This window comes from Mycteria americana, chromosome Z (genome assembly GCF_035582795.1).
Source record: "Mycteria americana isolate JAX WOST 10 ecotype Jacksonville Zoo and Gardens chromosome Z, USCA_MyAme_1.0, whole genome shotgun sequence".
NCBI lineage: Eukaryota > Metazoa > Chordata > Aves > Ciconiiformes > Ciconiidae > Mycteria > Mycteria americana.
The window spans coordinates 56,240,780-56,268,607 of record NC_134396.1 but is presented as its reverse complement, the minus strand read 5'-3'; the positions used below and the strand labels follow the sequence as shown (position 1 = coordinate 56,268,607).

At 41.0% G+C, this 27,828-nt stretch overlaps 1 protein-coding gene across 3 annotated transcripts in view; it reads right to left on the bottom strand.

Annotated features, from left to right (window-relative positions):
* Positions 1–5,812: 5,812 nt before the first annotated feature.
* The window catches only part of CAMK4 (calcium/calmodulin dependent protein kinase IV), a 175,954-nt gene continuing 153,938 nt past the window's right edge, over positions 5,813–27,828 (bottom strand). The window contains exons 7-12 of one of the 3 annotated variants that reach the window (XM_075488668.1): positions 24,938–25,028; positions 22,912–22,986; positions 17,468–17,543; positions 12,815–12,941; positions 10,494–10,646; positions 5,813–7,603 (exon numbers count right to left, since the gene is read on the bottom strand). In XM_075488668.1, the coding sequence (XP_075344783.1) occupies positions 7,439–7,603; positions 10,494–10,646; positions 12,815–12,941; positions 17,468–17,543; positions 22,912–22,986; positions 24,938–25,028 (687 nt within the window). In that variant the 3' untranslated portion in view covers positions 5,813–7,438. The remainder of the gene's footprint in view (positions 7,604–10,493; positions 10,647–12,814; positions 12,942–17,467; positions 17,544–22,911; positions 22,987–24,937; positions 25,029–27,828) is intronic. The other 2 variants (XM_075488667.1, XM_075488666.1) reach the window with 2 other exon arrangements.

Below are 27,828 nucleotides of genomic sequence, written 5' to 3'. Positions count from 1 at the left end.
TCACCATATTCCTTGTCCAGACAAAGCTAAGCTGCAGCCCTCCGTAGCAAAATCCGCTGGTGTTTTTGTTGTGGGCATTTATTGTTTGGTGGTATGTAGGGATTTGTGGTGGTGGTTGTGCTCATTCGTGTGAAGTTAGCATTTATAAGTAACTCAATCATGCCTTGGGATTTGTTTTTTCTTAGATACCCTGGTTCTTGCAGGTATGGTAGCTATAATTTCTCACAGTGCAACACAGCTATTAAGAGCTAACATTTGGAGTGTTTTGTGGTTAATGTCTGTAAAAACTGTGCCTTAATCTGCAAAGATATTCTCACATGGGTGCCTTTATTGCTGTGACTAGGCCAATTGATTTAAATGGGCCTAGTCATTTTGGTTAACTTCAGGCAGAAATGTAAGATGGAGCTTAACAGCAATGTCTCAGATATATGGCTCTTAAACAGCCATGGGTCTTTGCACTTTACTCTTCATACACCCTGTTTGGTTGGTTAAGTATGGTAATTTGATCAGGTAATTTGATCACTGGACATTTGCAAAACCTACAGCTCCTCTGGCTTGTCCAGGGGGAGAGAGAGAATTCCTTGGGCAGGAAGGAATTGCTTTTACAGGGATTGGAAGAGAGCCTCTCTCGGGGCTGCACTGTCAAGGAGACACGGATGAACAACTGTTGACTTTGTGCACAATTAATTTAAATTTCCTAGATTAATGAAAAAGCTTTCTTTTGGAAGGAATAGCTCAAAAGGACATGGCAGATCATACTGAGGGCCGATACGATAGAGCAGACCCCTACACACAGTTCTGTGGAGGAACAAATATGTCTCAGTGGCTACTGGAGCATGTTGTCTCTGGGATAGATCACAGGCCATTTGCAGCTGTAAATCATATCCAATGGCTTGCCTCAGCTTTTGAGTTACCAGAATAACTGCCTAAAGTCCACGATACAGTAATTTCAATTAGGAGAGCCATCCCAGATCCCCCCAACATGGGGATAAGGATTACAGTATTTTTTCTCTTTAGACTTTCCCTGTGTGTACATATGCAGATGCAATGATTGGCTCCACACAGTTTTGTATTATAAAGCAGATCATTATTTACAGTTCCAGACAACAAATGGGGCCAAGTGTTATGAACTGACTTCACTGTTTCTTCTGCCAACATTGTCAGTGGCACTGCTGCATAAAATGCGGTACTAAATATATTGACCGGTATTAAGAAGATCATTGGTGATAGCACACATGATATATTTCAGTTCCTAAGCCTGATGTGCTTCTTTGGATTGACCTAAACCACATCTTCTCCACAGAAGGAAAAAGATGCCATTGACGAAGAAGCTTCCTGGTGCTGAGGAGCAGAACCTAGCATGGTGCTGTTCTTGTGCCACTTTGCTCTGAACTCCTCACTCCGAGCATTAGCAGCTCATACAGCCAAAGCATCTACAGCAGCCCAGGTGCCTTCATTTTCTATTGGGAAACTAACTCAAGGAGCTGAATTCTTTTCTGGTTCTGTCTGGCATTTGTTGCGCAGCACTGGGCTATTTCTGTCAGCCAGGCATAGGCTGTTGAGAAAGGAAACAAAAGGTGCCAGAAAATAGCATGAGTCTAGGAAATGGGGAGGGAAAGGAGAAAGACCTCTACCTGGGTACTAACTGGCAATGACAAATCACACCAAGGGTGGCTCACAGAGAAATCTATTTATACTTGACCAGTAAAACCCAGACTCTTTTGGGAGCACAAGCAACTCAAAGAGCAGGAGTGAAACCATCTGATAGACCAAAGGGCAACAGTAGCTTTGTCAGGGCAGTGCAGCTGAAACCTGCCAAGCGTCAGATGGCTCTTCTCCCACTGACTGGCAGCTGACAGCTTTTCCTGGGTGCCCCATGGGGTCCAGGGCCAGGAAGAGAGATGAAGCATAAAGGAGAAGAAAAACAACAAGCCATTTGGCCATGAATGCAGGTTAACACTTGTTCTTGAAACTAGAGTTTCAAATGGAAAAACAGAAAAGATCCCTTTTGTTTAAGCTTTGCTTTTTATGTATCATCATATAACATTCTGGAATGCTGCAATTTCTCAGGAGACAGAAAAAAGTAGCCGATATTATGGGAGGAGCTCTATGCTACTTAATAGGAGTGACCACATGCTGTTTAATATACCTTGGCTAGTAAACATCTTCCTGATATACAAGTTAAGGGTTAGACTGCCTGTTCATGGTCACACACAGCAGTGGATGGAGCATCACTGGGCAGGGGCCTCTGGTGCAGTTTAGCGCAGCTCTAACCCATCACAAAATGCTGTGCTTGTGTTGTCACCCCACTTCAGCCCATGTCCTGAGCATGCGAAAGGACGAGAGCACTGCAGCACTCTTTTCCCAGCTGTGTCTTGGTATGAAAAAGCCAGAGCTGGGGAAAACTGTACCACTGTATTTATTAATCTTTCATACCTTGATATCCATTACACTGAATTTCATCCAGCGACGATCCATGTATACAAGAATGTGAAACACTATGGTTTCAGTTCCAGCTGAGTAATGCTGGCAAAGGGTAAAAGACAGCTTAGAAGGTTACTGTGACTGATAATGCAGACATGGCTCTTAGAGACTGTTCAGCAGTCTCTGCCTCTCTTTTGATAAATTTATATATTTGTGTGTGCGTGTACATATATTTTTTAATATATATATAATTTGATTGATAAGTTCAGAATTGGGCCACTTTGACTATTCCATTCTGTTCTGGCTTCTTTACTACACCTATCCCCACAATATCTGAATGCCTTCCAATAGTGAGTAAGTTCATGACTGTGTTCATGTTCTCTGTTCCACTCTGGAGGCATAGAAGAGCATGCAATGCAGAGGTTTATTTTGCTTTTGCTGGATTTTTGGTTATATGCATGTACATCCTTCCATGCTTATATAATTTAGAGTATTCACGCTCCAAAGGATGCTCTCCATATTTGCACTGACCCTCCATCAAGCTTCACTGAATTACTCTGGCCAGAAGTTTTACCTCCCAGACACAAAGCAAAATTTTGCTTATGTGGAGAATCTAGAGTCTTGTCAGTAAAAGTTTATACGTGTTCTGGAACTAAGATCTGTACATTCTGGATATAATGAGACTAGGTAATTATTTTATTCCTATTTTTCTCCTCTTCATTCCTTACAGTTTTATTTTCTTCTTATTTTGCAGTGCAGCTGATGGTTTTTGTTCCATGCAACATAGTATTGTGCAGGGGCTTATCAGGGAAGCTATATTTCTTTATACAAAAGTAGAATTAACTCTCACTGTTGTGGTTGTATGTTCTAGCTGAATTTACTCTGAAAGGGAGGAAAGGACATTCTTTGAGCCATTATTGTTTTATAAAGTAACTTTAAGGATGTTCTGAGCTGTCTCTTTGTTTACCTTTGGCATCTTCAGGACTTGCTTGTATCCCTGCCATTGTGCTCTAGGTCTAACTGTGCTTCTTGCTTGGCCAGCCTCATTCCTGCTTTTCTCCCATATAAGAAGCTATTTTTTGTTGAATGCCATGCCTATACAAGCTATACACTCGTAACCTGAGCAGCAACAAGGTAGACTCAGCCACACAAAACTAAGTTCTTCACCAGGAGAAATACAGAGCCTCTCCACAAGCCAGGGGTCAAGGCACTGAGCTGAGACCCGTGAGTGTCCATCACTCTGTAAGCAGGCAATATGCAGGACACTCTGCAGGGATCTGCTGGGAGTCCTCCATCCTACACTTTCATATGCCACTCTTAAACGCCCCCGCAAGAGCTGCACTGCAGGGTTCTGTGTAACAGCATGTCCCAGGATGTGTGCAGGAGCTGAAGGACAGTTGCCAATTGTTATTTGGAAGTGGGTGTTTATTCTCCAGAGTCCTCCTGCATTTGCTGCTTAGCAGATACTGCTATCCATCTGCTCAGTTGGACACTGACAACTCCAAGCATCTTCTTCCCTTTCCCTGCTGCTGGGCTGCAGAAAATGCGGTGTTGTCCTCACTTCCCCCAGGGCTGCCAGCTGTGTCAGTGTTTCAGTTGCAGCGCCAGTTCTAGAAGAAGGATCTTTATTTGGTAAGTGCCGAGGCCCGGCTGCCAGTGAGCCACAGCCTTCGCCAGCCTGGGACTCCCTGCTGATCTGAGCCCCTTCCAAAAACTTTTTGGTTGCCGCTTTTATCCTACTCTAGTACCACATGGCTTTTCAGAGCACTTTGCTTTATTCACCGAGGCATGGGGTCCTTGCAAAAGGGATGCTGGGCAGTTTTTGTCACTCCTCTCCACATGCCCAACAGCCTGCTTGCTCACGGGGACAGAGCCCTTAGTATCCTTCTTCTGAAGCACATGCTGTATCACAAACTTTTGCCTTGATGCTCTTTTGCATTCAAAAGTTTGATTACGGTGTATCTGCGTCTTTACAGCATGCTTGCACAATGCGAAGTACAAACTTCAGCTAACAAACCAACACTGGGCTCATGCAGTGCAATGTACTGTGTCATCCACAAAATCACAAGTAAAAGTGTTCGAAATGACAGGAAATCTGTTCTATTTTGGAGCGAATCTTTCTGAACTTTTAAAAAACCCTGTTGCTGTGCAAAGGCAGGACATTGTTAGCCACTTAACAGCCATCAGATCCTCAGCCTAGCTCTCAAATATTAGACTTTAATGGTCTAATACTACAACTTGCCTCTAAAAGTGAAGTTTTCCTAAGTTCAAATACTTCAAAAAGATGGTAAGGTTCCCCCTTTTGTACTTGAAGGACTTTGCTAATGTGTTGAACATCTTAAAAACTTAAAGCTTAGGATTTCAACAGAAAAGAGCATCAGTAATTTTCTACTTAGTTTATATCCACAGATGTGGAACTGGCCCACCTCCAGCAGCTTTCAGGTGTGTTCATATTTTTCAGCCACAGTAAGACACTGGTGTTGCACTCCCAAGTCTGAATTATGGCAGATGCCACCGGGATGTGATTTTTCAGACAAAAGCAATGCATGTAACACTCCTTTCTTCAGTTACATGCGTGCACCCTAGCGCTGCTCTTCCTTCTCTATAGCATGGTCATACATAAGCCAGGCATACTACTTTACTGAGTCACATACTGGCAATACATTCAGCACAGACATCCTGATTGTTTCATATGGAGCATAATAAAAGAAAACTAAGCAAAAACAACTGAAGCCCCAGAGCCTTTATGCACAAGACTGAGCTGCCACTGAGACCATGTTGTCACAGAGAGTCTCCAGTTGCATGGCATCAGTTCAAACTTATAATATGCTATGGTATAATTTAGCAAAGAATAACTTTAAGAATCAGCTGGGACTACTTTTCAGCTCAACAAACCATGCCTCAGATGAAGATAATTCTGCTCAAGCACTCATAGATGTGCAATGACTGTGCAGCCAGCTCCACTTCTGCAGCTTAGAAGCAACTATCCCAAATGAAGGAGGAAATGTTACAGAAATCCAACCTCTCCTGTCAAACCTCTGCACTGACCAAACTCAGATGGCTTCAGCACTGTAACCGGAGGAGGAGACCTATGGCTGAGAAATGCATTCGTCCTGCAGTCACCTCGCAGGAGATAAGAAAGATAGTAAAAAATGAGACAGGTGGATGTACCTATCACCTTCTCCAAATTGATTAGTCTCACTGTACTTGTTTTCAAGGGAAAATCTGCAAAAGTGTCTTGTTGGCCTGTTCACAGCTGCCATGCCCCCACCAGCTATTTCAGCTGACCTCAAAGTATGTCACCTGGGGAGAGGATGGATGCACGTACTTTAAATTTCAACTGCGGTTAATTAGCAAACCGTTTTGTACAAATTCAAAGATCTATAAGACATGGATAAAAAATCTCAGATACAATACATTCATTAGCATGCATTCTCACCTCGTAAAGACAGTACCTTTAATTCCTTTTTATATTAATCTAGATTACATTTTATTTATCAAACCTACCATATGAATAACATTGTATTACCCTTTAATTTCATCAGGAAAGGTAGCTACTGAATGTTTTATTAATGACTTGTTTTTTCAGTAGCTGATACATTTTTTCAAGGCAAGTCGTGCAAGGCCTAACAACATAAAAACAATTAAAGCAAAAGAGGAATGTTGAGTGTATTAGGGCGTTAAGTAACTATCAGTATTAAAAAGTTTAACAAACACAAATGACATCGTTGTACATCAGGTTCTTTTTGCCATTTCTGTAATATATCAGTAACATTACGAAATTCACGTGCTATCAAAGTGATAACAAACAAATGTAAACAGTCATACATACTGATGCATGTTAGTTTTTCAATTCCTATCAATTATGTTCAACAAAAAAATCAAGATAGCTGAAGAGCCTGACCCTAATTTTGCAAGCTGATCCATGCACACAGCTTTTAACTTAAGACACAGGAGCTCTGCGTGGATGCAAGATCTGTGCTGGTGGATCACTTTACAGGAGAGGTCCTTTGTTTGGAAAATCTGGACTAACTATGCTGACAAGTGGAAACTGGTTACTCATGAGGTTAAACTATCTGGGAAGCAACTAGATTATACTACTTGCTCCCAGACCTTGTGTAAGAGTGTTTCCCCAGAGCAAAATCATTAAGTTGTGGAACAGCTTCCTTCAAACATTTACAACTTGTATAATTGCAGATTATTCCCTTAAGCCCTATAAAAACGTCTTCTAGCTGCACTGTTTAGAAATTAATGAATAAATATAATGGTATTTCAAAAATTTGCATCTACTCTAATCCTCTTTTAGTCTATCATTTTGTTTCACTAACACTTTACTAGAGAATGAGATGGCAGAAATCCGAGTAATTTTGGTTGTCATTAAAATACTGTATATAAACAGGAAAAGTCAGAATAAGGCATTCTCAACACAAGCTTGAGGAACATACATTTTCATGCCCAGTGGAACTAACATTTCAGTTTCTTCCCAGAAGTAGTGGAATGTTTTTTGCATATATATCCCCAAATACTTTTTGAATTTTACAGATAAAAAGCATTATTTCGTACATGAGTTTTAAAAGCATTGGCTTGGTATTTCCTTCCATTTCGTCTGCTGCAGGACTATGCATCTGGAAGGAAGCAGTTCAAAGAAACTCACGACATACAGAAGACACTTACTTCCATAAAACTAAATTAAATAGTATTTTGTTTCAAATGCCATCTAGAAACACTGGATAGATGTATATGAAGTATACACATTATGGTAGGTAGTTATTAATCCCCATGTTTTCACCTGCCGGTATTACTGTAAATAACATTGTTTCCATGACATGCCTTATGGAACAGTTTACTATTTTCATAAGCAGTCACATGCATTGAAGGTAGGATCACCAGCCAGTGCATTTGGTACCCCAAAACAGAACCAGAGAGGCCAAGCTTACGCATCTCTCTTGCTGAATGACAAGTTAGCTGGCGTATGAAATGACAGATCTCAGCTGAAACAAGGAAGCACATTGACCTAAGACATTTCTTCTGGAGTTGCTTCTGCTTCCTGAGTGGGTTTCTCTTCAGGTTTGCCATCATGGACGGGAGACGGGTTCCGGCTGGGCTTGTTGCTGTCATGTGCGCTGTGACCGCTGGCACTGCCGAGGCGAGTTGAGGCCACCACAGCTTTTACTGCAGCCTGAGAAAGAGAGGATCAAGCAAACATTCCTTAAAGGACATGGTCTGTCAGCACTGCAGCTTTAGCATCATCCCATTAGGGAACGTAACTGCGTTTAGTCTTCATGGTAATGTCACATTTGGATACCTGCTTGGGCCTGGACAGATTTAGAATTGAGGTTTAAATTTGGTTTGAGGTTTGAGGTTTAAAATTGCTGCTTTCGCAAGGTTACAAGTTGGCCAACACGAACAGAATTCTTTTTCCGGCTGCACATGCTGCATTTTTAGAAACTACTTCAGATCTCCCATGTTGAAGATAGATGGCAAAAAGAAAGTTATCTTCCATCATCATAATAATAATAGTATTATCACTGATTATTCCATGAAAAGTTCACAAAGGGAAACAAAATTTTGCACTATTGCACATGCCAAGCACAATGGTGCAGAGCATATGGGCAACTTCCTATGTATATATATAAATACACATTGGGGATAGGCTCTCATATCACATAAAATGTCACAAAATGAAGACACGCATTAAGACAGCTATCTTAGCCCTTGCCTTGAAGAGTTTTATTGCCTGAAAAAACGAACATACAAGGTGAGGAAAAGAAATACTAATCTCTGTGTATGACAACTCTAGCTATTTTTGAGTTGGCTAGCTTTTTGCTTAGGCATCACAGAAGAAGCGGGTCTGCAGGAAGGGATGAGGAGTATAGCAAGTTTTGTGGTTTGGAGGGTAGGATGGTTTGGAGGGTAACCATGCCAAAAAAAAAACCAAAAAAAAAACCCAAAAGAAAAAGAAGATGCTAATGAAAAAACACTTTATAAACATTGGCAAGAAAGAAAAATCAGCCAATATAGAATATGAAGTCAAAGTACAAGCCATGAGCCAATAAAAGTGGCAATAATTTTGAAAGTGAGATTACAGATCAGGCCACTTGATGGCTTACAAACTTGATTGACTTACAAACAGAACAGGCCACTTGATGATATTATAATGTATAAAGATACTTTTAATGTAATTTACTCTCACTAGCCATGTGGATGTTTACAAAATAAATTCAACACAATCTATAAAAAAACAAATCATGAGAGGTTTCAAGTTATTCTATAAAAATATGTCTTTACGTAAAGAAACCCTGCTGCTGGACTTGTATGTTGGGAAAGAGAGGATAATTTTATATTATTCTTATTAACAAAACAACAACTAAAGCATGTATTCACTACCTGGTTTTCTGCTTTGTTCTTATTTTTTGGGCAGGAATTAATTGTCTAAAAATTTGTGTTCATTTTATACATATATATGTGTAAAACTATTAACTCTACAATAACTGCTAACTCCAGTTAATTCTCTTAATAATTGGAGATTTGGTAATTTAATCTTTAATAGAAAAGCAATGAAGAAATAAACTTATAAAAAGCAACAGCTTTTAAACACAGACGTATAAATTGGTTGACTATAGGGATCTAAATAAACTGTGCTTCAAAAGAATCTCATTGGTGATCAAAGGTGTAAAAATATAAAGAGAATCAAAATCAAAACATGCAAAAAGGGCATGCATTTCTTTGTGACCTCCTGGGCAGGGAATGTAACAGCTCACTCAAAAATAATGAAATTTATGACTCTGCTCATGCTCTGAAATCATTTTGATATAACAATGTTGCATGGCATCTTCAGTGAATACACAGCAAGGCTGCAGGAATCTTTCTGAAAAGAACAATGTTAATAGACAGTAGAATGTTTAGTCAGTTCTGCATGGGCAAAGCGTCACTGTGAACTATATCTACAGTGTCTGAGACCTTTGTAAATGACAAAACTTTTTTCTTTGCCCTGTAGAGATTCTCTGTCACAGATTACTAATAATACTGAAAAAAGATGAGCAAAAACAGAGTTAAGGGTCATTGTTTGTGAATTGGGTTTTGCAGGGGGTTGTAAAGCTCTCAGACAAGACACTTTTTACTGTTATTCCCCAGGGCTACAAGAGCAGCTTCACTGTAGCTGTTGGTAATAATTTCTGTGCTGAAGTATCCCTGGAAGTCTCTCCTAAGCAGACACAAATCTTTAACAACTGAAGAAAGGATTAGGGGAGAAGGAAGCTTCCCGATGTTATGTCACTTAGATGCCCAGCTGCCTGCCATTTACACCTAAAAATGTTTCCCTGCTTCTTCCCATGGTAGATATGTAGACTAGATGGTAAAGGAGCATACTGGTGACTCAAAACCTAATGTTATGTTCAGTACAGGTCCCACCTGCACTCCTGCCTTGCAGTGCTTAATTTCCAGATAAAGAATGCTATTGCACATTTGCTCTCAGAGGGACTTGGAAATGCATGTTGTGGGCCTGTTAATCTCAACCTACACATTTTATGGATCTACACGTCTGAAATGCTGACTCTATATCATACAGAAGGATGGCTTAAGCTCCTGCTTTGTATTGATTAGTATAGAAAATGAGGGTGGCTTACAGATCAAAATATGCTGTAATATTTTAAAAATCTACCAGATTTATAAATGCTCATGAAGAAACTACTCAGAATTTTGTTCTTTCTGGTCAATGCTCTAAGGATGCACAAGCAGTACAGGACAGGCGGATGGACAGAAGTAAGGAAGGAAGAAGGGAAGAAAGGAAGGAAGGAAGGAAGGTAAGGAATTTGCAAAAGCTGTGTACATTCTCAGCAGTTCTCTCTGTGTAGATAGAGTTTTCAATCAACCTCACACATTTTTATTTGTTTGGCTGCAGACATTGACTGTATCAGCTTCAGCTTCTTCATCTTCGTCAGTCATCTTAAATAAAAAGCTTCCATAACACTATGGAATGTTGTCCTGAAAAGCGTGCAAGGTTTCTGTAAGGCTACTGATTTAATTGCATGCTTTCCTAGCCAAAACAAAGACTATGTCCAGACACTTGCCTTAAGTTTACGCCGGGCATTGAATTCCTGAAGTTTCTTTTGTGCATTGTCCATATGTGCAAAGTTTGCTGCCTTCCCTGTGACCCATGGGTGCTGCAAAGCCTGTAGAGTGGTGAGGCGTTTCTTGGGGTCTAAAACAATCAACTTTTTAACCTGCATCACAACAAAGAAATACAGAAGACTGTTAACCTTATTCTTCATTTACATTTACCAAGCTTTGCATTTTGGGGCTTTGGTCTTGGTTTGGGAAGTATCTTAGTGAAACACATTCTAAGAAACCAACAAGAATTTGCATTCAGGTCTTTGCACATATTTTGTTTCTGGCATTTCTTGGTCCTCCATAAATAACATCTGAATAAGACAGCCACTAAGGAGGAGAAAAAGAATCAAATGGTAACCAGCATTTGTAGGAGTATGTACCAGTGCAGCTGGCCTGTATCTGTCATAGGCTGTTGTATGTCTGAATTGTCACATAAACCCTAAGAGATTCTCAAAATATGCCCAGCCAGGCAGTTTTCTTAGCAGTATCCCCACTTTTGGATTTGGACAAGGTTTAAACTGGATTAGAAAGTTTAAACTCTAGTGTATGCAACTCATGCAGACTTGTACCATGCAGTCACTGCCAGGTACATCACAAATGAAATGTTCTTTCAGTCACTGTAAAACCTCATGTACACATGAACTAAAAAGTCCTGTACAAGTATTTCTCTCTTAGCCCACTTGGAAACTAATGCTGTTTATGCCATTCTTTCTGTTATTGAGACCAGGAAAGCTGCACCTCTCCAAACACAACAGTAAGACATTCTGAGGAACAAGGCACTTCAGACATACCCCTAGGAGTGGAGGTGGTACAAACTGCTGGGTACAAAGTGTGTCCAGTCAAGCTGCGTTTCATGGGTTTTGCTGTATGTCTGGACAAGTGGTGTTTTAAAAAAGGAAGGCTGAGGATGGAGTAAAGGAGTACATGGATGGTACTCAGCAGAGCCACACTTACGCAACTCTCCTGACTGCACACCCTCTTGGAGCACAGTGCAAGTGACGGCACAGGGCTCCACCACTGCTGTGTGCCCAAGTGTGAGGGGAGGACTCGCTTTAGGGCTCTCTGAAATTTCCCTACAAAGAGCTATTAAAGAACAACAGTGCCCTGAAGTGGGTGCAGGAGAACAGGCATCGTGATGAATACCCGCTGTGCGTCCACAGAAGGGGTCAGGTTAAGCAAATCACTGCAACTGAACACCCCAGAACTGCCTGCAGCATGGGTTTTGAGAGCCATGGGCTTCATCCTTATCTACAACTTGCTATACCATGTTCAAACCTGAAACTCGGAGCTTTGCTGTAGCAAAATGGTAGGGACCGGTTTGGACCAAAGCTCTCTGTATACAATAAACGAGCAGCTTTGCTGCAGGCTGCTGTTCACCCATCATCAGGGTTTTGATGACACAAGGCAGTAAATGATTTTTTTTTTACCTTATGAAAGCTTCGCATCCAATACAACAACAACAAAGTACTTTGAACTTCTAGAGTCCTTCCATTTGAGGTATCCTGAAGCACTTTACAAAGACTAATTAGGTAGTATTCTATGGCACAGTTTGTATAAGTAATATGGAACTGAGCATTTGTGTCTTCAGTACTAATGAAATAACTGAATTGCGCAAGTTTTTGTTGACTAAAAGTTGAACTCAACCATACCTATCTTTGCAGTGCAGTGTCTCCTGGATCCAATTTACTTTATTCAGTAATAAAAGAATACAGTGCAGATAGCATGCCAGCCCTTGCATTTTGCTAATGGACCATATTTAAAAGTAATGAGTCTTTCCTCATCTACTGAGAAAAAGCATAAATGGACAGAAAAAGGCTGTCAGCAAAAGTGGGGTGGGGGGACTTCACTCCTTTTTATATTCTTCCTCTGAAGTTCAGACTTGAAAACTGCACAAAATATAGGGCTTGTTTCTACGTTCCCCTGAAGGTGGTTGCCCTGCAAAGAGGAATGATGAAACACCCAAGAGCTAGCATGAAAGGCAGGCAAACATGAACATTGTGACAGCTGCCAACAATCTGTGGCTTAGTTCACAGAAGGACCTGGTTCTGAGTGCAAACCATCCATGGTTTTGAGTGCAAAATTACAGCACTGGACTAACAGGGAATATTTAACAGCACCATAATATACCAGAAATAATAAGAAGAAAAGCAAGGAGCCATATGAACAATTAATTAACCAATTATTCTGCCCCCACCCCAAAACGGACTCTTTTTCTCAGGGGAAGTGATACTAGGCAAATACATATCAGCAAAGATACTTGTCTCATTTTTGGTTTACTTACTAAATCCTTGGCATTCAGAGACACGTCATCCCACCAGGGGGACACAAAGTCATATTCACAGTTCAGGATTCTCTTAAACATGTACTGATCTCCCCTTTCATCATAAAATGGTTCAAAGCCACAAAGTCTGCAAGGATAAAAAAGAAAGAAATTTATTAAAGATTAATTAGTCTTGGGCTGCTAGAAACAGTTCCTGGTATTATCTTTCCTTACTTTGTGTCCTGTACTCCACTTTGGGAAACCAGATCTGGATGTACTTATGAACTCCTAATTCTACAGAGCAGAGCAAAATGTGGTCATAAGCATTCATAAGCACTGGGAAAGGCTGATCAAACTGTAAATTTTCCATTTTCACATGTCTGTAATCGGAACTATTAATATAGGGACTTAACATAAGAGTAGTCATGCAACAGTTGATATCTGTTTACCTTATACAAGCCAATAAGTATTTTCTAGCAGCTCTTTGCTCTGCTGGTCTCAGGCTGAAGTCCCTTGGACTATTTAGTCATTCCTCAGTCTGAAACTTTGCTCATCCCTGCTCTCTTCTGTGAGTCTTCTCCAGTTGCATGTCTTTTTGAAGTGAGTGCAAACACTATTCAGTGTGGGCACACCACGGAGTTGCAAATTAGCATAATGATGTTTTCTATTTTAATCTCCATTTCTTTGCTAACAATTCTTGACCTTGGATCTGCTTTTTTGGATTGTTTACAAGCACAGAGTTAACATGTTCATGGAAGAATTATTAGAATCCCTGTTAGTCTTTCCTGAGCAATAGGAATTAGCTGAGGGACCACACTTTACCTGTGAAGTTAGAAGTTTTTGTATGTAGGAGTTTTTGTAAGTAGGAGTTTTTGTAAGTAGAAGTTTTTGTAGTATTTAGGACTGGTTTTTGATTATGTTCATTGCTGTACATTCTTTCATCCTATCATCCACAAAATGTAAAAACCTTTGGCAGGTCTTAATAATCAGCCCTCATCTTTACTTAGGTAACCTACATATTTTCAAGAAATGTTGTAATCTCACTAATGACTGCATTTATGAATATATTGAATAATACAGAATCCGACACAGATCCACACTGCTGGCCCTGGGAAAAGCAAACTCATAGACGTGGTTTCCATTTATATAATGTTCTTTTTTGTCGCTTCATTGCACATTAATCATGCCTGCACACATAATCAGATGTTTTAAAGTGAACTTCCTATTCAACCAGTACCTGTTCTGAGCTAAACAGAAAGTCTATCTGCTACTCTGACTCCAGAAAATGCAACAAGCAACGAGATGATGACAGGAAAAGAACAGCAGACCATAAAGAACAAGACAGCAACAAATCTAGAAAATTTAACCTTACATTTTCACTTGTTTTTATATTTTTAAACCCAATCAGTATGCTTACTGTCTAGAGAAGGAGACATGTTCAAGGAAGAAATGTATTTTTGAGAGTGGTGTGTAGCCATGGGTGCAACAGCTGCATCACTTTGCACTGCTGAAGAGGAGAAAACCTCCACTGTAAGCACATTCTGGGTGCATTATTAATTTCCAAGTCTGGCAGAGGTGGGTTAAAACACAAGGATCCAACCTCCAAATACCGTGTGCTTCAGCAGGTGGGAGCTGATCACGGTCCCTCTGCTGTTCCCCTCCCATTTGCCTGACTCTCCCACCACCATTTCTGAGCTTGCTTCAGGTCGGCTCCTATCCCCATGGAGCACCTTTGCTGAGCAGGGTTGTTGGGCCACTAACTGGTTCAGCCAAAACTGGCTTCTGAATACCAGGTAACTGATGACGTACAGTGAGCCCATGCTTAAGGCTTGCTGTTTTGGAAGCATTCTGAGTGATTCTCTATTTACTCCTAAAAATATTTTCATTGTAACTCACTACTATGACCTATTGTTGTCTTATTAACAATTTCTATGGATACACTTCTACCTAAAAAAAAATTTCAGCAGACAGATTAGATGAATAAAACTAGAGGTGTGATTTCAAATTAGATGAATTAAACCAGAGTAAGACCCAGCATGGCTGCTCTTGATTTCATTTAAACCAGGATTATGGTGATTCATTTTATATCAATTACCTACCAAATAAAGAAAAATCAATGTAAACAGCTTCAAAATCAATTAGAAATGACCAGACAATGTTTTGTGCCCTTTTAAGTAAGTTAGTAAAAAAACACCTTTAATTAAATCTATGCAATTTTGACTACAGGCAAAGCCTCTGTGTTGGTTGACCACTATCTGCGTCTCATATGTGCAGTAGCATTTCTAACCTGCTGCTGGAACAGAAAAGGACTGGTACTCTTTGCTGTTAAAACTATAAATGTGGCTTCCTTGGAATTATGACAGTTATCATCAACAGGTCTTAATATAATTCACCTCAGGAATAATTGTTCGGTCAAAATATGTGTCAGTTTTTCTTAATCACATGGTAAGTCCACTTTGTATTGGCGAGAAGATACAGTTTTATGGGCCTGTTTTCTGTATCATGGTAGTTAACTCTTAAATCCACTCTATTTTGGAGGCACATACAACAATGTATTTTTTTGACTATACGTAAGTGCATTCCCTCTACTAAACTATGAGACTGAGACATGCAACACTGTCCTTTAGGCTGCAGGATTAATCAGTTAGTTACGTTACATGTACCTTTCTGGTCTCAGCTTGTATCTCATCAGAAATGTTGAGCTATAAAGCTTTACACTCAATAGAAGAGTTTTAAATGTGGAGTATTATTAAAGCTAAATGGAAGAGATAGCCAGCTAAATGGAAGAGATAGCCAAGTGGATTTGACTAGCACCCTTTTTGCCTGGCTTGCTCCTGTAGGTCAAATTGGATTTCAAGAGGGGAGGAGGAGAGGAACAGAAGGAGGAAGAAGCAGAGGAGAAGTGGTACCGGTGGTGTCCCACCCAGAGCAGGAGCTCACATGCTTGTGTTTACACAGTGCACAGGTTTAACATGGGTTGGGAGCATCTCCTGAACAGCTGGAAGGTTTTGAAAGGCTGTGTATAGCAAATGCCACTCCATACATTCAAACAGGAATTTGCTGTACGTTCTCCCTTGGAGTTTGCCTACACTTGAAAGCAAGTTCTGCTTAAGGAAGGCTCTCAGTTTCAGCTACAACAGCTGTCCCTCAGTCTTTGAATAACTAGGCAAGCCCATGGCTTAATCTAGATATCTTTGTAAAGGGACAACAAAAGGCACCTCTCCAATCGCTGGGCCAGCGTTGCTGGCAAATTTCACATCTCTCTGCCGTGCATGGACCACTAGAATTGATGAGAAATGATCACCTGGCAGACAATATCTGAGATGTGATCTTCTGCAGACTTGAACCAGGCCTTGAGACAAAGATTCACATTTTAAAAGGAGCAGATAACAAAATGGCAAATAGGAATATTGTAGCCTGTTATTTAGAGGCACCCAAAAGGAGAGCTGTGACTTACTTGAAACTTATGTACAGAATAAAAGATGTTTTCTGATGTTTCCAACAGAGTGTTTATATATCCTTACAAGTACTTTTAGTATAAACCCTAGAAAATGTAATTCTGTCTTTGCAAAAGACATAAAGAAAATAATTGTTTTTTACACACTGTACTTGCTGGACATAGTTAATGAGTCCTAGAAGGGGAAAGAAAATGGCCTGGATGTATAAAATCCTCCATATCTTTAATGTATATGTGTAAAATCCTGTTTTCTTCCCATAAAAGGCATCCTGCAAGTATTGTATACAACTATACAAGCCAGCTTAGCATTGGTGTTGCCAAGGGAATAAATGAAGTTATTTATTCTTCCATAAAGAGAAGTGTCAATACATCAGATGATACAATTTTCCTTTCTCAATAATCTTCCTTTGAAAGATTCCATTGATATAATAAAATAATTACAATGCTTACCAATTGAATTAGGACTAGCCATATTAAGACACAGACACAAGTGCCTACCTTTAGACACAACTGTTTGAAAATTTTGGTTGGAAATATAGTTGCAACTTCAACTGTTTAAAATATGTACGGCCAGCATCGCTCACATCCCTCTGTCAACAGTGTCTCTGGTTATTTTGTAGGAAGTAGAACACTTCGACATTAATCATTTAACCCATCAGACTGATTTGCAGCCAGAGAGTTCAGGGCTGTTCCCTGTCTCCTGGCTGAGATGCTGTGAGACAGCAACACTGATGCTGCAGCCGAAGCTGTAGCAGTGTCTGTGGCTGACACAAATGGGGCAGCTGCATTTGGGAATATTCACAGGCACTGTGAAACTACTGCAAGTACCTTAACTTCTCCTTGCCCAATCTGTAGTTGAGAAGCTAGTTATGATCATAGTATATCTCACAGTTTGTGTGAATGAGAAAAAAAAAATGACGCTTTCTGACACTCGTATACTTGTATTTTTGCTTTCAACAGCTTTGCTGCTATTCATTCACATTAATAGCACAATTCTGCGCAGACCTTGCTGCTGTTCAGGAAGAAGTGTTATATTTATCAAATATATAATCTGAGTGTTTTGCCACGCTCCTGTAGGATTTGACTTACTTAAATGAGATTAGGAATATCATAATTAAAATTCAGGATCTCGTGTTTTCCAATGGCACAGCTCATAATGTCATAAAAACCTGCAGCTGCTCACAAATGAACCACTCCATGGCACTGTCTGCACTTACAGGATGTAGGTGATAATCCCCAGGGACCACATGTCCACTTCAGGGCCGTAGGCACATCCCCGTAGTATCTCTGGTGCTGCAGATGATAAAACACTTGTCAATAAGATGGAAGTTGAATGCAGAAATAAGTCACAAAGTCCATTTAAACTCTGTACCCTCATAAGTGTCTTTTAAAATGTTAGATCCTGCTCCTTTAAGCCCTTAATTAGGCAAATCATTCCCTTCACTGAGTATAAAGCAACAGAAGCCATGTCCAAGCACAGCCAGAATAAAATGAAAAGCGGACTTTGGCTTCAAATTGCTTTTTAGGGTTAGGTTTGTGCAAGGAACCACAGAAAGCTACAGCGGCACTGGAGCTGTAATGTGACAAAGAAGGTGGTACTTTTACTTCAGTATTTTACTTATTTACTTGATACTTTATTTGGGCTTTATTTCTGGTATTCTGTTTTACTTAAGGAAAGACAAGACCATTACAGGCAATTGCTTTTGCTGCAGTGCAGAGCAGGCAGAAACATCAGGCAGTGTGGGGGGACTCTGGCTCTCCAACAGTAAAGAGGAGTTAATCTCTGCCCAAGCAGCTTGACAGACACCCCTGGAGGAAAGCTGAGCAGATCGCTGTATCCCTCAGACAGTATCTGTTGCTGCTATGTGTGTGACTAAAAATGTGCACGGTTGCACACTCAAACTGCGATGTGCCTACTTCAAGCACCCCCAGCCCCACACCCCCTGGGCTCGTAGCTCCGCACACCCTCAAGGTTTGCCTCCCACTGGGCAAACCTACCTGGGCAAAGCTCCTGAGGCAGCAGGATGAAAATGCCACATCTCCAGAGGAGGAAATGGAAGTGCTTGATACTGGGGGAGGCAAGACCCTTCCCTCCCTCTCCTTTTGGCCACAGACAAAAATACCCAACTAATTTGGAAAAAATAATTAAAAAGACACTGCTGAGTTGCACTTCGATGTATCAGTAGCCCTTCTTCTCAGCAACCATTGTATCTGTATTAATAACCATCAGATGTACGGGACAGCAGCACAGCCCCTGAGCCCACCGGCTCTAAGATGCACCTGGGATGGCTGCCACATTTCTGGGGCACAGCGGACTTGCTGCACCTATGAGCATCAACACTGCAGCATGTACGCATCTCTTCACCTTCCCCGCATTACATGTTCACAGCCATAAGCAGGAGGGCCAAGAAGGGCTGGGGCTTCCTGAAATGTATGACAGCTCCTTGCAGAGCCTGAAGCTTTGGTTGCCCGTCCGGACTGACCCAGGCTGCCGGCACGCTCCCGCTTTGCTCCCAGCCTGTGGGAGGTCTCTGCTGGGGCAGCTGGCTCTCCGAGGAACGTGCTGCAACATCCTGGGGGAACCTTGCTCCCCCAGGCATGATTTTAATCAGAGTACACACAACTCCCTAATGGCCTCCAGGCAGCTGGCTCAGACTTCGTCAGCTTACCTGAAGGATTTACCATGCAGGGAATACATCAAGCATTTTTACAAAGCATTAATATAGAAGGCAAAGCACTAAGTTTGGTACATACCACTCATAAAGCTGGCAGCTGGGCAAATGCTTGCCAGCCTAAGCACAGGCTTTCCCTGCCTCCTTTTTCTTCTGCTAGGTAAACTGGTGAACAGAGAGGGGCTGTTTTTGAGAAGGGACACTAGATCCCAACTGATTTTAACTCAGGTCAACCCGTAGCTAACAGGACAGCCTAAAGGAAAAGCAGTCAATGGCCTCAGAGAAAGAAATGAAGATGGACCAAGAAAAGAGATGTTAACCACCGTTCTCCCTGCCATGTTTGTTAATGCCATGTTGGGGGGTTCTGAAATAAACAGGACAGTTTTTCTGCTTGATGTCCAATATGCTTCCTCTTCTAGAGAATGCAATGTTTCTTGGGATGTCATCTTGCTCAGGATAAGGGCAGAAGACACTTTCTGCCCTTCTTTTGCTTTTCTCTTCCTTCCACCTCAGTATTGTAAAATGGCCACAAAGGAGAGCAAAGATTTGTATATACAGGGCTGCCTTGCTATCTGGACTGTAATTACAGAGTTATGCATCTTGTAAATATGATTTTTCAGTATTTCTAGAAATTTGCTTTTGGTGAATGGGTTTGACTGATACATTGCTGTTAGTTTAGATGTTGGCTGTAACAGACTGATCATGAATCACTGCTCTGCACTGACTTATTTTTATGTGCTACTGTCAGAAATCACTTATGTCCTTCTTGTTAAGTTCACTGAAAGCACAATGTCTCAGCAAGTTAAGTTCTTTGTGACCATCTTCTTGCTTTCAGTCCTCTGCATCACTTTGCATGTCCCAGGAACTGTAGATTGGTAAGTCTTGATGCCAAAGTATCCAGACTTCCGTATGTGTTTTTGTTGCTGTGTCCTTTCTGGAGAAGCTGCTCATAGCTGGGTGGGCAGGATGTGGGAGTTGGCAGCCTGTGGCTATCAATTATTCATAGTTTAATTTGGCATTTCAACAGTATTCCTCCTGGGTTTCCTTCACTTCTGGAAAGTAATGCTTGAATATTTTCCAGGCACCAGGAATTCTGCATGGTCAATTAACTTGGGTCATAAAGCAAGAATTGCAGGTCCATGTCTGCAGGCATTGCAGGTCCATGTCTGTAGGCACAAAGCTCCTTTCTTCTCTTCTCATCACAGACATTCAGCCTCAACCCTCCCCACCAAGTCATCCTTACTCTGAGGGCTATTCTATGGGAATAACCCTTATCCTATTTTTATGGTATACAAAGACAGGCATAAAAAGGGCTAAATACTAACTACAATTTTATGGCATTTGTAGTACAACTGTCACAAGAGAAGACAACCAGAACATTAATAGCTAATACGTGAAGTACAGTTTTACAAAGCTAAGCAGATTGGAATTCAGTGCTACTCTAAAGCATACTTGGCACGTGTGTGCGTTTGGCAGAGAATGTCATACAAGGTAATGGACATGTCATTTGAATTGCATTATCAGCTGTCCTACGAGGTAACAGAGTAATCTTACAGTCTTCTACTATGTCCTCTTTCCTTTGCTTCCACAGTTATAAAAACAAATGCCAAGTCTTTAGTTTCCACATGGCTTGGCTCAGCTCTGTCCAAAACTACCTGAGATGCTTACCACCCAGCACACTGCTAGCAACTTGCAGCCTCCTGTAGGAGCCCATTCAGGATCTAGAGTTCAGCAAGAATGGCAGAAATAGGTTTCTCCACAAGATCGCATTGGTTGTCGGAGGTAAGCATCCACCATGGGAAGCCCAGCAGGCTTGCCCTGGGGTAAACAAGACCACCAGCCTGCCTGGCCATTAGCTGGTTTGCTGACCTGGAAGTGCCCTGCAATGAAGGGTGAGCAGATTGCAGAGGCAGCTGCAATCCTCTTTTGCTGGAGGGGCTCCTTCTTTTGCATGTTCTGGCACTGGAGGATCCATTTCCGGCTCATTTTCTGATTTTGGGAGTCCAGGCGAGCTTCTGTGCGTGTCCAGGAGCTAGCTGTCCCTGCTCTGACAGCAAAGCTATGCACACGGGTGCTGTCCTGGGAGCCCAACAGCATGCACGGGATGCTCTGCTGAAAGCTGCCAGGCAGACTGCGAGTCTCTGTCCAGCTGCTGGCTGCTCTGCCTTGCACAGCTTGGTGCCACCACAGGAAACTGAGCCAGAACCCACCAGGGGTCTGCCCTGCTCTGCAGACCACCCACCCGCAGGCAGGCAGGAGGCTCTCCGCAGGGACGAAGCATCCTACAGGCCCGTGCCACCCCTGGGGACACTGCTGCTGAAGACAAGTCTGCTGTGTGCAGGGGACGGCCAGGCTGGGCATGTCCCCGCCTGCAGCTGGACGAGCTCCCGCTGCAGCCCCGTGGGCAGAGCAAAATGCTCTGGTTCCACGAGGGAATGGCCGCTGGGGCTTGGCAGCACTTTTTAAATTATTTTTTTCAAGATCAGTTGTATGCTTGCTTTCTACCTACTGTGGCAGGTTATGTGCCTGAACTCTGGTTTTGGATTTTGGATTTTTTGGGGGTTGGTTTTAGTTATATCCTCTTTGGATTACTGTTATCTGACATGTAGAACAGCTATGACATCGTTTGCCAGATGTCATGCTTACAGGAATTGTAGTGTTCGCTTGCTGCCCCACTTATTTTTTCCCCAAAGCAATGGAGAAAAACCCCACATTCCTAATTATTCACAGATTGTTACCAGTACTATGTTTTTTCACTTGCTTATCAAAACCTCACCCTCCTATATAACAATGAGGGAACATATTTTTACCTAAATATGATTCTACAGAAATTTGTTTTAATTTGAACTATCAGTGGTGGTTTTCTTGCATTCAGTTTAGACACCTTACATTATTAAAAGCTACAAGACTGAGAAGCATGAACTAGCTGTGATTTTGGAAAAACCAGAAACATGTAAGAACAGGACAACTGAGACGGAACATGGTTTCTAAACTTTGTGCACATCTTCCACAGTTAAACAAGTAGAAAGTGTCCTTAAAGGCCACCAACTGAAAAACATAACCCAACATCATTAAGCATATGATTTCCTAATTTATAAATTACTAAAGGAATTAAAATTACCATCCTTGTGTAATACAGTACTAAGCTCACGAGTTAGATGTTTGCTCTGAAGTAATCCATAAACTCATGCTTGTGGAAGTATCATGAATGCACAGGCAAATTAGTCATTTTGGTAGGCAGTGGTTCATACTGACTCTCCCTCTCTTGGTAAAACTGAGGCAAACCCATGATTTTGTTCTTATTTTGTTTAGGAGAAAAGAGGATTAGTTAAAAGTGCCAAAGCCTTTTTACTGCTGGAAGAGATGACTAGATCCACAGCAGTCACCCAGTTGACAAGATCTGCCACAAAGAGCTCCTTGATATTGCACTCATAATTCTGTTATACAGCTCCCACTCCAGTGTGGACCAGAATGGTCTGAGTCAAGCCTGCATTTAAAACCATGTATTTGCTGAAACATTTTGGGTTTAGGAGATTAATTTATGCCCCTACTCTAAGAAATAATTTGATTTCCCCTATGTTAAAAAATATTAAGATAAATTCACTGCAAGCAATATTCAAATATTCGTAATTGTTATGAAATCTATAAAGTTTTAGTGTTTTCCATTATGCCTTTCATAGTCCAAATTTCTGTTGAAGCCTCTCCAGTATTATTTTAGTAATTTCACCATTTTTACAATGGTCAAGCTTATTTCCATGTAAGTAATGAACTTGCACCATAACATGTGTTTTGATTATTAAGCTTCAGTGCTAGAGAATATGAGTTTAGAAAAATTTAACCCAGTGCCAGTTCTGAATTTTTGTTTTTTACTTCTGCTTCTTAGGGGCTTTTTGAATTTTGACTTTAGGAAGAAGCATTTCACCTTGGAAACAGAAAATGTAACATCCTCACATTAAGTGCAGCACACTGTAAATAATAAAACAACGTACCACAGTACCCTGGAGTTCCACAAACTGTCTTCATGGTCACCTGATCTTCCACAATCTTGGAAAGTCCGAAGTCAGCTGTTAAGATTGTTTAGGAATATTAATGTTCTTACTTCCTTGTAAAAATCACTTTTTTTTTACATTGTCTATGTAATTAAATGAACATTTATGCACTAAATAAACAGTACTGTCATTTCCAGAGATGAAGATCAATTTAACGAATCTACCGAGACTGCAATCCAGAAGCAAAATTTGTCCGTACAAATGAGTATTCCTGGCTCTTGCTTGACAGAAATGTAGCTTGTATTTTATCCTGAAGATTGCCAAAGCCAATACAATGGGATGCCTAGGGGCGTAAAGCAGTGATCCAGAAATGCATTTTAGGTATATATTCAGCTTCCACTCTGTGAGTAATCCAATAAAATTAACAGAACAATTTTGGGTTAAAAAATTGTGCATCAGTGAATTCTTGGATAAGGGTCAGAGTACGCAGTCCCTGCAAGACAAAATCTCAGCAGTCTTTTGATAGAGGGTTTCTAGGGGCATGGAGGTTGTGCCAGGAGAAGTACCGATCACCATTTTTGCAGTGTTTCCACCCTGAATTACTGTTCAGACAGCAAGAGCCTTCATGACGTTACATGTCGTACTTGCATGACTCACTTTTTGAAAGTCATAAAAACTGAAGTCTTCACAACTCTTTTAGTTTTCACTGAGAATAAACTGAGCCTCTTCAAATTTTAATTTAGGTGATGACAATCTGGCCTTAAAAAATGCAAAATAAAAGTATTTTTGTTTTATGTGAATATAAAAGGGAATGTTTTGACTCAAGATCAAGGATAAAAATAGTTCATATTTTATTCTAGAAATGCATAGTTAGGGTTCACTTGTCCCTAAATGGTTATCATTTATGTATTATTATTTATCTAAACAGAAATATACTTTACTTTTATAAACACCGCCACTCATTGTAAATCAGATCTCAATTTAAACAAGGCAATAATCTTAACCAGAAGATGGAGAATCACAGCATTTAGGAAAATGCTTCAGAAGCTCCTACACCACTCTGGCTGTCAAACCAAGGCCACTGGGTGCTGCATTAAGCTGTCACATTACAGCTGTTTAGAGCCTTTCCAGGAAAGATAAGAACTAGGATAAAAAATAAATTAAGATATCATCATCCTGAGATGCAAGACTTTCCTACAAATTTATATTAAATTGCTTGAGACTAGTTTGTGGATATCTGGCCCCTGAAACCCATGACGAACACCGGCCTGACGAACATGGCAATACTCACTCCTTGCATGCTCCCACACTCCCACGCTCCCTGGTAAGGGAGCACGAGGTGGTATTTCCAAACTGGTTACATACAGCTCAGGAGCGTTGCACAGAGCTCCTCTTTGCTCAAGTAAAAACTGGGCATACCCAGCATTTTTGGAGGTCATGCCCTTTGCAAGCGGCGACCATCCCCAACAGAACTGGCATAATACAAGCCCATTCAGGAGAGCCTGGTCTCACCTTGTCGCTCCTCATCACCCCCTGTGGTGCCGACTGTGCTTTAGATAGTTTCCCTATGCTCTTTGAGAAGATCACTTCTTATCCCTCAAATCTGCCTTCAAAACAGAAGTCAGCCTTGCTCAGTTTGCTTTCTACCAGTTACCTGCACATTTGTATTTCCATGCCAATGAATCTTTCCTCTTAAAATACTAATTTAACAAAAAAAAGGAGCACAGAAGTGGTGCACACAGCTGTACGCTGAATCTCACAATCTTTCTTGTTCCTCCTGAGAGCTTTATTCTCTGCCACGTTCTGCACAATTTTGGCTATAAATTCCTTAAGCAAGCATCTAGTTTTGTATTGGTTTTAAAAACACCATGCACAGCTCTGCTACTGAAGAAGTAACGTGCTGTTCATTTGAGTATAAGCATTAGCTTCGAATAAAGTGGTGGTGAGACGTGTATACTGTAAACATTAGTTAGCACATATTACTGGTACAAAGGAATTGGGGAAGCATACATTGAATGCTGCTCACCAATTTTTAGTGGTGCATCTGGTGCTGGCGTTGCATAGAGTAGATTTTCTGGCTTCAAGTCACGATGTACAATCCCATTTGCATGCAGGTACTAGAAAAAGAGAAAGTCAAAACATTTAAGTGAGATGTTGTGGTCAAGCATGAGTTAACATCTTCCTAATAATCTATAGCAGCAGATTAATAATCTGCTACGTGTGTGACACAGAGCCACTTAACTAATTTTCAGCAGTTTTTTTTCCGCAAACCTGCTCAGCACAGGATCCTTGGATGCATATTGTAATCTGAATAGGAAATTAAAATTTGGGAAGGCAAAGATAGTATCACATCCATTTGAGATGAAAAAGATCTCAGAAAGTATTATTAACTTTTTAAATACAGTGGTAGCTTCTAGGAAGTAATCTAATAGATGTTGAGATACCAAAGTCTGGCTCAGAAGAAAGTCCTTTCTGCACATTATAACATTCTGAGAGATAAGAAAATGGTCATAAACTATTAAACTATTAAATAGACACCTTTCAGTAGAAAGGATGCAGTATGTGTCCTAGGCATACAAAATCCTTGAGGTCCCTGGAACAGACTTCTCAAGGGTTTTAAAACCACCCAATTTCAGAGATCAAAAATCCATCTGTCTTGCTGAAGCACGTGCAGTACATGTGAATTCAGTCACCACTGAATTCCTTTAAATATGCTGTTCCTGCCTTGCCCTAATGGAAAGAAGAATTTCTGGAATATATGGCTGCCTCTTCCACTGCTATAGACAGACATAGAAAAAATATATAATATAGTGATAGATAGACAAAAAAGGATAAACTAGTGAAACAAATTCTGTATTTCTTATTGATAAAACACTCAGCAGAAATCTCTGAAGCCTTGGAAGAAAGATGCTTAAGGGTAGAATCACATCATCTTATCTGAAAGTCTCCTGGTCTACATTTTAGTAGCATCTCTCTCAGTTGTGTTTTCACTATTAAAAAAACTAGTGTGTGTGCAGTTATGCAGCAAATGACAAATGCTTGAATATTCATCTAGAAAGCACAGCTACAGTGTTCACTTGAATTAGCATCTGAGATGAATACTTGACTGTGTATCTCATTGGAATTTTAGTTTGTATACGTTGCCTGTGATTAAATAACATTAACTAAGAATACATTGCTCTTTCCTTAGGCATTGTTTTAGTGACACTGAGTGCTTTTTAAGTGTGTCTTTCTTACAGTGCAATAAATATTTTTTTGTTGACTTTCTCTAAAATCCTAAAGTGGTAGTATTTGTCATGACGTGGCTTGTGGAGATCAGCCAAAGATTCTCATCTACTTTAATTCACAGTGAAATCTAAGTGCTTGCCCCATCTGTGTTTTCTACAATGACATAGCTAATCAGTTATCCAAGGTAAAAACAGGCAACAATATATGGAAACTGATGGATTGCACGCTGCTACATCATTTAATGCAGTCACATCTGTGTGGCTGCACACAATCATGTCCACCCTGGCTAAAACTATTTCTTTATCAGCGAATGAAGACGTAAGTGCAGCAAAGATGTTCCCACAGCATAACAGTGATGTGTTTGACATGCGGAGGTAATAGCAGCACACAGAGAGTGCACCAAAAGCAATCAAGTTGGAGTGGACAGAAAGAGATGTCTGAACTGATCTGTGTTCATGTGCTGCAAATCTGTTTAGCTGACTGTAGGAGTGAGAAGGATCAGACATTTCACGATCGCTCAGTGGAAAGCAGACAATTCCGATTCATTCATATGAAAAAACTTTGAACAAATTTGTGCAGAGAAATGTTCCAGCCAAGTCTGCAGTCTTTTAGCAGGTCCTTTTTTATACGCACCCATAATCTTAAAAACATTTTATGGTGTGAGGCTGAAAACATTGAAATTTTCTTCTCTTCACAGAATCACATTTTTGTGGGAGGGAAATTTGGGAAAAACTTTGGGAGAAGCTGTTCAACTTTTCTTTCCTTTTAAGTCGTAAAGTGAGACTGGTGCGCAGGGCTCCTTCTCAGACATAGCAAGAACCATAACCAACGACATCTGCTAACCATGCTTGCGCCTTTTGTGCATGCTTGCTAACCATGACTGACTGACTTTTTAACAGATTTGTACTGAACTTGCAGCGTGAACTCTTTCTTTATTACAAACTCATAAGATCCCATGTAAGGAAATTTCTCTCCTCTACCCAGCCTGCCATTTGCAGAACACTTGCAGGACAGGGGTGTCCAACAAACGTGAATTCCCTCAATAACCTAGCCCATGTCTTTCAAAGACTGCCACTGCAATACTCTGAGCTCTCTCTCTCATGTCTCCTCCTCACAACACCTGCAGCTCCTCCTACCCTCTCCACCATACCTCCCCTTACCTCCCCAGCATCCTAGCCCAGAATTCCAGAGGTACCCATAGTACCTCTTCTGACCTCTGCCTGCACTCCACATAGATCCTGTCATGGTTGCTACAGTCCCTAATCTCAGTCCCTGCTGCTCATTCCTCTCTCTCCCACCATTTCTTTTGCTTGACTTCGTATCTGGGCACGGCATGATACCTGTGGTGCTCAGACCAGCCATGCGTGCAGCTGGGGCTGCCTCAAGCTGCCAGGTCACAGGTTTACCAGACCTACTGTTGGCATCTCGTTTCTTTGAGACCTAGCCTCCTGCCAAATTTTGTTGAGGTTGGCCAATCGGGTCAATGGTTTTGTTGTGAACTAACAGATAAAAGGGCAAAACGGACAAAAAACCTCCCAGTGTTTTCACTGATTCAGAAATCCCATTCTTCAATGACACAAAAGTACCATCTAGCCTCATGGATCCCCAGCCCTCCGAGGGGAGAGACTGCTGGCTGGACTTCTGTAAAAGGTACCTGCCTCAAAACAGCCTTGCTCCTAAAGGCCTCCA